General features: G+C 39.0%; 1 protein-coding gene across 1 annotated transcript in view; it reads left to right on the top strand.

The window, feature by feature from the left end:
* Nucleotides 1-3,791: 3,791 nt before the first annotated feature.
* Nucleotides 3,792-12,045, top strand: part of LOC110460387 — an 11,506-nt gene continuing 3,252 nt past the window's right edge. Inside the window, exons 1-2 of the mRNA XM_021513261.1 lie at nt 3,792-4,277; nt 7,225-7,518. Of these exons, the coding sequence (XP_021368936.1) occupies nt 3,878-4,277; nt 7,225-7,518 (694 nt within the window). The 5' untranslated portion in view covers nt 3,792-3,877. The remainder of the gene's footprint in view (nt 4,278-7,224; nt 7,519-12,045) is intronic.

Below are 12,045 nucleotides of genomic sequence, written 5' to 3'. Positions count from 1 at the left end.
AATTCCAGGAGGATATCTACGTAGCGGTTTATGGTGTTAAATCCAGGAGGATTCCTACGTAATTTACCCATCACGGTTTATGGTGGTCACTACTCATGGTTTATGGTGTTAAATCCAGGAGGATACCTACATAGTTCACCCGTCATGGTTTATGGTGTTAAATCCAGTAGGATATCTACGTAGTTCACCCGTCACGGTTTATGGTGTAAATCCTGGAGGATACCTACGTAGTTCACCCATCACGGTTTATGGTGTAAATCCAGGAGGATACCTACGTAGTTCACCCGTCACGGTTTATGGTGTTAAATCCAGGAGGATTCCTACGCAATTCACCCATCACGGTTTATGGTGTTAAATCCAGGAGGATTCCTACGTAATTTACCCATCACGGTTTATGGTGGTCACTACAGGAGGATACTTACGTAGTTCACCCGTCACGGTTTATGGTGTTAAGCCAGGAGGATAATTACGTAGTTCACCCGTCACGTTTTATGGTGTTAAATCCAGGAGGATACTTACGTAGTTCACCCGTCACGGTTTATGGTGTTAATTCCAGGAGGATGATTACGTAGTTTACCCGTCACGGTTTAAAGTGTAAATCCAGGAGGATAATTACGTAGTTCACTCGTCATGGTTTATGGTATTAATTCCAGGAGGATATCTACGTAGTTCACCCGTCACGTTTTATGGGGATAAATCCTGGAGGATTCTTACGTAGTTTTCCCGTCACGGTTTATGGTGTTAATCCAGGAGGATCACCTGTGACGGTTTATGGTGTTAAATCCAGGAGGATATCTACGTAGTTCTTAAATCCAGGTGGATTCCTACGTAATTCACCCATCACGGTTTATGGTGGTCACTACAGGAGGATACCTACGTAATTCTCCCGTCACGGTTTATGGTGTTAACTCCAGGAGGATACCTACGTAGCTCACCCGTCACGGTTTATGATGGTAAATCCAGGAGGATATCTACGTAGTTCTCCCGTCACGTTTTATGGTGATAAATCCTGGAGGATTCTTACGTAGTTTTCCCGTCACGGTTTATGGTGTTAATCCAGGAGGATCACCTGTCACGGTTTATGGTGTTAAATCCAGGAGGATATCTAAGTAGTTCACCCGTCACGGTTTATGGTATTAATTCCAGGAAGATAATTACGTAGTTTTCCCGTCACGGGTTATGGTGAGGATATCTACGTAATTTACCCGTCACGGTTTATGGAGTTAATCCAGGAGGATCACCCGTCACGGTTTATAGTATTAATTCCAGGAAGATAATTACGTAGTTTTCCCGTCACGGTTTGTGGTGTTAATCCAGGAGGATCCCCTGTCACGGTTTATGGTGTAAAATCCAGAAGGATATCTACATAGTTCACCCGTCACGGGTTATGGTGGTAAATCCAGAAGGGTATCTACGTAGTTCACCGGTCACGGTTTATGGTATTAATTCCAGGAGGATATCTACGTAGTTCACCCGTCACGGTTTATGGTGGTAAATCCAGAAGGATATCTACGTAGTTCACCCGTCACGGGTTATGGTGGTAAATCCAGGAGGATACTTACGTAGTTCACCCGTCACGGTTTATGGTGTTAATGCCGGGAGGATACCTACGTAGTTCACCCGTCACGGTTAATGGTGTTAAATCCAGGAGGATACCTACGTAGTTCACCCGTCACGGTTTATGGTGTAAATCCAGGAGGATATCTACGTAGTTCACCCGTCACGGTTTATGGTGGTAAATCCAGAAGGATATCTACGTAGTTCCCCCGTCACGGGTTATGGTGGTAAATCCAGGAGGATACTTACGTAGTTCGCCCGTCATGGTTTATGGTGTTAAATCCAGTAGGATATCTACGTAGTTCGCCCGTCACGGTTTATGGTGTTAAATCCAGGAGGATACTTACGTAGTTCACCCGTCACGGTTTATGGTTTTAAATCCAGGAGGTTATCTGGTGTTAAATCCAGGACGATACTTACGTAGTTTACCCGTCACGGTTTATGGCGGTAAATCCAGGAGGATACTTACGTAGTTTACCCGTCACGGTTTATACTTACGTAGTTCACCTGTCACGGTTTATGGTGTTAAATAGTTCACCCGTCACGGTTTAGGGCGGTAAATCCAGCAGGATTCTTACGTAGTTCACCCGTCACGGGTTATGGCGGTAAATCCAGGAGGATACCTACGTAGTGCACCCGTCACGGTTTATGGTATTAATTCCGGGAGGATACCTACGTAGTTCACCCGTCACGGTTTATGGTTTTAAATCCAGGAGGATATCTGGTGTTAAATCCAGGACGACACTTACGTAGTTTACCCGTCACGGTTTATGGCGGTAAATCCAGGAGGATACTTACGTAGTTCACCCGTCACCTGTTATGGCATTAAATCCAGGAGGATAATTACGTAGTTCACCCGCCACGGTTTATGGCGGCAAATCCAGGAGGATACCTACGTAGTTCACCCGTCACGGTTGATGGTGTTAATCCAGGAGGATACCAACGTAATTCACCCGTCACCTGTTATGGTATTAAATCCAGGAGGATACTTACGTAGTTCACCCGTCACCTGTTATGGTATTAAATCCAGGAGGATAATTACGTAGTTCACCCGTCACGGTTTATGGCGGTAAATCCAGGAGGATACCTACGTAGTTCACCCGTCACGGTTTATGGTGTTAATCCAGGAGGATACCAACGTAATTCACCCGTCACCTGTTATGGTATTAAATCCAGGAGGATAATTACGTAGTTCACCCGTCACAGTTTATGGCGGTAAATCCAGGAGGATACCTACGTAGTTCACCCGTCACGGTTTATGGTGTAAATCCATGAAAACAACGTATCTGTTACGGTAGACATAGCATTATGATAGTGAGAAATCAGCTCCTGATGATGACCGTGCGATTTTCCTTCCATGAACACTCAGGAAATCCAGAAATAAACAACATCTAGACGCGAAAGAAAAAAGGTGATATAGTAATTTGGTGCTGATATGGAAAATCAGTAAAATAGCTACCCCCCAGTAATTAACACGACACTGTTTGTTGATAGTGAGTCTTATCTAAATAAATTCTACCGGGTTTAATTATCTTGACTTGTTATCTTTAATTATTACTTTTACACAAAACTGAGTTGATGGCCATATTCATATGTACAACGATCGTTATGCTCATCGTGCTATATTTATCAGGGGAAACCTTTCCTCTGTATGAATATGAGTATTAATTTATAAGACACTACATTACAATGTGGTTGTCACGGGAGTGATATATCCATATATGTATATAGTCTTTGAAGACCTCATTTACTCTGTCCCTCTAAATGAACACCCTTTCCACAATGCAACTTATATTGCGTCGGCAACAAATTGAATTACTAATTACTAATGAAGTTTGGAGTGACTAATGATTAATGAATATACAAAGAAGGTTCACGTTTACCAATGCCTTGTAAACTCACTCTGACAAAAATCATATTACAGAAACAACATTCTATTTTACTATCTCAAAACAAAATAATCACATCATTTTATTTATTAGATTAGTCTTATCCCCTTCACATTATCATTAATATATTTTTGTAAGGACTAGCAACATGTACTAATAAATGAATAACGATTACATTTCGTTAATTCCTTATTGAAGCTATACTTTGAACAAGCGAGATGAACATACGAGGTACGGTGATATATCACCGAGATGTCACCTCGTGATTTCCCTGCCGTATGTAAATTAGATCCTTAACCAGCCAGTCAGATCACCGTCAGGGTGTGATGTAAGGTAATTAAGACAATTGTTAGCCTACCTGTCCGTCGCCTTTTCACTTTCGTCGTACGTTCTGCTGTGTTAAGACGTCCCCGCGGGTCGTCACCGGAGAGATGTACACCCAAGTCCTCCTCATTCTTATTCTGTGCGTCGGATATGCATACCCAATATTTCCCCCCAAAAGGCAGCATCAGGGCCGGCATCAGGGCCGGCACCAGGCCCGGCATCAGGCCCTGCCACAGATCCGGCCTCGCGCCCGGCCTCACGCCCGGCCGCAGGCCCGCCCCCACGCCCGGCCACATGCCCGGCCTCAGGTCCGAGGTCAGGTCACGAATCTATGTAAGGATATAGTAGGCCAGAAGTTCCTCAGCCATCCCTCCGACTGTAACAAATACATACTGTGTATCGGCACCACGCTTCACAACCTCAACTGTGGTACCCAGGTCTGGAATAACACTATTGGCACATGTGTCAATAAAAACACGATTACAGGCCCCGACCCTTGCCAGAACCGTAAGTACAAATATTTTATTATAATAAGTTAATTATTTTTCGACCTTCTGACAAATTTCGCTTAGTTTCACTGATTATTCTATAAGACAAATTCCATCTATTTAGCAACACCCATCATAAGACATGCATTTTACCCACATTTTCAAACGAATCAGCCAATTGCCATAAGAGACAGGTTCCAGTTGATTGTCATGATTATTAAGTATTAGTATATTTCACTCTTGTCTTGAATCGGAAATGGATAAAAAAAATAGAAATAGAGCGATTTATAACGAAATGGTATTACGTCAATTCATAAAAAACTAAACGTTATATTTTTTCATTTTTTGCACTTTCGTATAAAACCAGTAGCGTGCGGGTGAAAGTTGTTTGTCTAAATGTTGGTTCTACATCAGCTAATTACCATACGCAAATGGTAACCCGAATGTTTTTAAATATAAGTCTTGCAAGTTTTTTTAATTTGATTTTACTGATTGTGTTAATAAAAAGTTCAAAATTTTCATTTTGACATTGAGAAAAGTTACCGTAAGCTATACTGACCTCCCATCCCTACGCATGTCCTAAAACTTTACGCTCACTTTTACATAGCACCCGCCCAGTCACCATCATCTAAAACTTAATTAATAATACAATAGCAAAGTTTATAACAGTAAAACCAACGTATATAGTATGGTATTTCGGGAAAGACGGTTAAATACGTTTTATTTGACAAGACATATACATTTTTCATAGTATCTGTATTGTATCTGGTCAACTGAAAATCTGCAATTTCTTGGAGAAGTTTTATACTAGCGATATTACGGATACATCTAATTAACAACTGGGAGAAACTAGCCACGTATTACATATACATTAACTAGCCGTGCAGTATCAATTTCTTCACTATGATCTCAAACGCTTTATTTGTATGTATAATACTTAGTAATGATGATTATTAAGTTGACAATCAAGTGTGATAACTATACTAAGTAATTTACAATATTTTAGCTATATGAAGTAATGATGGTTATTAAGTTGATAATATAATATTTTAGCTTTATGAAGTAATGATGATGATAAAGTTGACAATACAGTTAAAAAACTAATCTGGTAATAAAATCATCTTTGCCACTATTTACCACATCAACAACTGTTGAAGATGACATATATTGTTAAACGCATCAAACTGCCTTTTAGGTGACATGTATAGCAGTATAATGTTCCCGTAACGTCTCCACCAGCGACTTGTATGTAAATATATTGAAATTAGGCTCATTTCCTCTTGTATCTCATTATCCGACGTTAACTGTGTAACGCTAATTACTCACCATGCCAATCACGACAGCAGCTCGTACAGCGGATGGCTGCCGACAAAACGGAGGCCTTTCTTAGACGTCATATTGACAATAGAAAGTGAGAGAAATGGTCTGCTCGACCATGATGCAACTAAATTAACTGATGTACTTCAGTTAGAGAACTATGTCGGAATACCAACTAAAGGCACCAACTAGAGAATATCGAATGACTAACCGACCTGTATAAGGGTACCAACTAGAGACTACCGAATGTCTAACCGACCTGTATAAGGGTACCAAAGTGACAAATGCCCTAATAAGTTAAGTGGAAGGAGACAACTTCACTTCGATTACATCAACATCTAAAACCACCTCAACACCTTTAAGTCCAGCTTCTTCCTGAACATCGTCACTGATGTGAATGGACCACCAGCAGAGATCGTCGAGCAGTTGACTGGACTGTAGATACATTGGATATATCGCTCCACAGTCTCTTCGTGATGTCATATTGTAGATCATGAACACATTTCTAACAAGATGTTAACTATCTGTATGGAAGCCATGCTACACACTTCTAACAATATAAGATGTTAACTATCTGTATGGAAGCCATGCTACACACTTCTAACAATATAAGATGTTAACTATCTGTATGGAAGCCATGCTACACACTTCTAACAATATAAGATGTTAACTATCTGTATGGAAGCCATGCTACACACTTCTAACAATATAAGATGTTAACTATCTGTATGGAAGCCATGCTACACACTTCTAACAATATAAGATGTTAACTATCTGTATGGAAGCCATGCTACACACTTCTAACAATATAAGATGTTAACTATCTGTATGGAAGCCATGCTACACACTTCTAACAATATAAGATGTTAACTATCTGTATGGAAGCCATGCTACACACTTCTAACAATATAAGATGTTAACTATCTGTATGGAAGCCATGCTACACACTTCTAACAATATAAGATGTTAACTATCTGTATGGAAGCCATGCTACACACTTCTAACAATATAAGATGTTAACTATCTGTATGGAAGCCATGCTACACACTTCTAACAATATAAGATGTTAACTATCTGTATGGAAGCCATGCTACACACTTCTAACAATATAAGATGTTAACTATCTGTATGGAAGCCATGCTACACACTTCTAACAATATAAGATGTTAACTATCTGTATGGAAGCCATGCTACACAAGTTATCTGAAAGTAAATTTTGTTCGAAGAACTTCGTCTTTAGATATGAAAGCCACAAATTACACGCCTTACACTGATCTGTTGATATTTCCTGCCATCAACCTGTCAATGTAAGAATAAAAGTAAATGAAAGTTCATGTGAAGACTCGTATATAAAGGTTGCAAGAGGCTTCTTAATCCATGCCTTCGGCGTTGGTGCACAGAGGAAATAATATGCACCTAAAACAAAAACTTGAACAAAAGGTAAAACAACATCGCCTACAAGTGACCTCGGTGAAACATTACGTTGCATATACTGTTTATACATATATAAATGCTATTATATTTATATCTAAAACATCATGATAAAGGCCCTGCATTACAGTATTTAATATAGTTTTAGAGTCGAACTAAAGGTATGCTATTGCTTTGTTTGCTCAATAATTGAATTAAACATATTCGTTTTTAAACAGCTAAGAGATGGGGTCCGCCACAGATCTATGCCTCCCCACCCCGTAACATGAGAGGAGGAATAAGAGCGCCTTGGAGATTCGCCAAGCCCGTGTGCCCTGCTAGGTCAAAAAGGAGGATCGCCCACCCAGACAAATGTGCCCAGTACTACGACTGTGGTTCCGACCGTAAGGAAGACTGGTGGGGGACCAACCTCAGGGAGTGTCCTTACCCCCTCCTCTTTAACGTCCGACGAAGCGTGTGTGATCATTACGATAACGTCAGATGTGGCCGCAGGCGAATCCCTCTCGACCCCTGTAAGTACACGTTTTGATAAAGTGGACTAGGTAACATTTCTAAAAATGTGCATATTAAATGTGCTGAAAGCATATCGTATTCTTTGAAAGGATACACGTTAAGTGTTATTGATCAGATTAAAAATCTTAATAAAAAATGGCGGAAAACGCTCGGATGAAATATAATCAGGCATATACCTCTTTCACTGAACGATGTTGAACCTTGAATGACATATGGTTTCGTAGGTTTTCCTATATATCAGAAATCAAATGCCATATTACATTTTGAAATAAAGAAACATCTCTATGAATCTCATACTTATTGCAAAATTGAAGTTTCCTTTTATGAAATAAGTACAATAAAAACCTCGTTATACTGCCACCATTTGTCCAGAAAATAATGGCGTTATAAAGGAGTTACGCAGTAAAATCAGGGACCTTGAAATATGTGATTAATGAGGTGGCAAATTAAGTAAGGGGCATTATATCGAGGTTTTACTGTACATAAAGGGAGGTACGGGCAATATATCGAGGTTTTACTGTACATGTGCTTTTCAACAGATCTGCTCTCACATTTCTCTCTTCTGTCTTTGGTTGTGAGTACAAACATACTTACATCTACATGTACATGATCCAGGCAATCAGCAGAACTAAGTCTAAATACTACCTGTGTTGATGATAGCTTAGTTAATGACTCATTAAACAGTGTTCTGTTTATAATATATACGCAAACCTGTCCTTCCGTTCGGGGATGGAAAGCTACAGCCTCTCAAAACGTTTGAGAAATTCAGACATGTATGTACGCAAGCCATTGGCCATACTTCCATAATTTGTGCGATGTGAGCGTGCATGCTGGAGGTTGTATGAGTGTTCTGTTTGGTATTTCAACTAAAATAAACTATTTAAAGTAAAATAAGCAGTCAAAACGCATAGAGACATTTTGCCCAATTACACTCTAATATTGCAGGCAATCAGGGGAAGAGTTACATGTTTATCAATTCCGCCCCTTAGTGGATGTTAAAAATAGGTCATAAAGATGACTCAGCTGGTGGCCCTCTTCATCTCTGTTCTTCGAATCCCCTTCCCTCCTAACCCTGATAGATTCTCCCCTGACTAACCAGTTGTTAAGCACTTTCGAGATGTTCCAGTCAGCGATGTGGTTGTGTGTGTTAGCATGCTCTGTAACGGCTGATTTATTGTAATGTCTCTCCGATGTCATCCTTGTGTTCTAGTATATGATGTGGTTGTACGTGTAAGCATGCTCTGTAACGGCTGATTTATTGTATTGTCTCTCCGATGTCTTCCTTGTGTTCTAGTGTAGACTTGCTGTTTCATTGCTTCAACGTCTTTCTGATGTTCTTTTAGGCGTGTCCCGAATTTCTGGCAATTTCTGACAGCAGACTTTACCGATTCGGCATACTGTGGCTTAGTGAGGTTGTTTTCAGCGGTTCAGAGTCGAGACACCAGTCTTTTACACCCTTCGCTTGACAAAGGAAACTTTTTCAAAAGCTTGCAAAATAAGTTTTCAATTCCTGTTTGTGTTCAAAACAATCTTAGCCTTTACGATTTCGTACTGTAGAGACTAAAGGACGACTAACTGTTATATGTGGTACATAATATAAGAAATATTTAATTCATGACATAAAATAACATGCATACTTTATGCATTGAATTCCAATATGAAAACTTATTCAGGAAATTTCATTTTTCCTGTTCAATTAAAATATATTTTTATTCATATCAGCCCGGTGGAATTCTTAATTTTGAGACATAATTGGCTGAGCTGAGCATACAAGAGATTTGAGTTCAGTACCACCCAATACCCCCAAGGATATTATGTCATAAGGAACACGCTTTATAACGTGCACAATATAGCCCTATACACGTATCAGAGTGTGTAGAGTGTCAGCAACATTACTCCAAGGTTCGATATTCTACGATGACGGGATGAAGCAGTGGCCACGAACAAGTCACTTTATCCTTGCTGCTCAACACACGAGTCGAGAGTAAAACATACTATGATTTGGATTAAGCATGATTTAGTGTTGTATTACACTGTGATGGAGATGTAATTACGATCTTATAACTAGCAGAACACATACACAACATCCGGGATACACGAAGGCTAATACCAAAGGTACAGCAGTGTTTGTACTCCTCACACGAAGGCGTATACCAAAGGTACAGCAGTGTTTGTACTCCTCCCACGAAGGCTAATAACAAAGGTACAGCAGTGTTTGTACTCCTCATTCCACCATTCTACCCTAGGATGGAAGGACGGATTGGCGGAGATACTCTAATAAAAACACTGGTCAATGAATCCTGAGTCATTAATCCTAATAAACTCTAATGATACAGATGAAAATAATTTGCACTCGTGGTGCAGATTTATCAACAATGGCGCAGTATACAAAAGTGTACCGCTATTACATTTCATTCAAAATGACGAGGATGTTAACAGCACCGCTAATTTTCACAAAAGGAGACATTATGGCCTGTGTTATGTTGTTATCCACACTTCATTTTGTATTCTCCTTATGAATATGTAAATGTAATTGTTTAACAATCTTAGTATAATACTACTATTCGTCACATGATTGATTCGAGAAATGCTTATGGATATTTTCTATGAATATAAAACGTGCATCCACCGCACATATTAACATTCTGACACAGCACATACTTAGGGATTACTTTGCATAACTGTAACTATGTATCATCTACCGACATACAGTATGTTTATTATCTGTGTCCATAAGCTAGCTCAAAGTTTATACATAAGCACTCAGTTATGATATTCATACTTTTTACATTTTACAACAATTGTGAAACATGTTTTCTTACTGATATAAATCAGTCTCGTTGGCCCGGATGGAAGGGTGCAGAAACCAGAGTACCCGGCGAAAATCTACGTGGTTGGGCAGGTGATAAAATACCTTTTCACGTCCGGTCAGGGAATCGAACCCCGGCTGCCTTTGTGAAAGGCGAGTGTGCTTTCCACTGCATTAACCGATCACCCTAGGTTTAGATATTCATTAGAAAATGGTAGCTGATATTTCATAAATACACTTAAAGTAGTCGCTAGAAATTCGAAGGAAGCATCTATCAAAAAAAACGCAAGTTGAAGCAGAAAGCCAAACAAGTAGAGGTGATGAAGAAAAAGCAAACAAAGAACAAAATAAATGTGCACCATATAGCTATTTTCGTTTATTTCGCAATAGACTAATTGGTGGTAGGACGAGAAGGTATGACCGCTACTAAGAAAGTAGATCTATACAAACTTCATTTATCATACAACACTTAGGAAACAAGTTATTTACATTAACCACTAAGGGTTGTTGATTCAATATATAACCTATTTAAATTTAAAGCTATTACATAACATGAACCGCGAGAGGGAAAATACCAAGATATGTAGGCTGCGACTAACCTTTGGGACTGATGTATTTCCAGTGGAGTCAACGACCTTGTGACGTAAATTGGTCACTTGAAAAACAAAGTTAGGAAACACCTTTTGAATAACTTAAAACCCGACGCAGAGCCGAACTAAGTTAACATTGCATGCAAATTATGACTATTTCTTAAAGTAATTAATGGATTAAGGATGTTTCTATTCACTGTTTAAATAATGTCGGGCTTCAAAAGGTCAAACCAATATCTTATGTATTAAAACATATTGACTAATTCATTTACACAACTGAATTATCATACCTTTAAGTTCACATGGAGATTAATTAAGAAACAGCATGTGCTTGTCATGTGATTCATAATGTGTTAGCTCGAGGAATTAATTGGCGCCAATTAAAAGAATTAGAATTAAAAGCTGTCTTGGGCCTAAACTATTCCTGTCTAATGCGGTATATTACTTCACCCCTGGCCGACAGTTTGATATATTGCTACTAATATGACACTAGAGGAAAATGTCGACACACACAGCGAAAGTTATATACATATATGTATATTATAAAAAGGTTAATTTAACATGGATATAACATAGCTTTTCACTTTATATTCAATTAGGAAGATAAGTGTATGATGATATTGAATGAGTTTAACACCAGTATACTTACCTTAGCTATATACATCTTTACACTCATACTTTGTTATCATTGAAAGGTTAAACAAACTACTGAACATGGTGTTAGGGCACGTCCCGTCTATAACGTTCGTAAGGACAATGTTTGTCCTGTTTGTTCCGCCCGATGTCAGCATGATTGATAGAACCAATGATATAAACACGTCAGCTACAACTTTTTGTTTCAGACTTGTCAAATTATAAATGGAAATATCTTATGTTTCAATTTTCATATATAATTGCGCCACGGTGGAAACAGAAATACTTAACTGATTGATTTATGTAATTACCAGTGAATATAAGTAGTTAATACCTCTTTACTTAGACGCTATATGCCCTGGAGCAATCACTTATCTCATAAAAATTGATACGAATAGTTTGAGAAGCGATCAAAAAATCAAGTTTGAACATTTCAAATGAGTGATATATTATATATCCTTTCTAACCCCTCGGGGTTTCCCTGCATGGGGGGG

The sequence above is a fragment of the Mizuhopecten yessoensis genome, unplaced genomic scaffold, assembly GCF_002113885.1.
Source record: "Mizuhopecten yessoensis strain PY_sf001 unplaced genomic scaffold, ASM211388v2 scaffold10377, whole genome shotgun sequence".
Classification (NCBI taxonomy): Eukaryota; Metazoa; Mollusca; class Bivalvia; order Pectinida; family Pectinidae; genus Mizuhopecten; species Mizuhopecten yessoensis.
The sequence above is the reverse complement of the archived record's forward strand: the minus strand, read 5'-3'. Positions and strand labels throughout refer to the sequence as shown.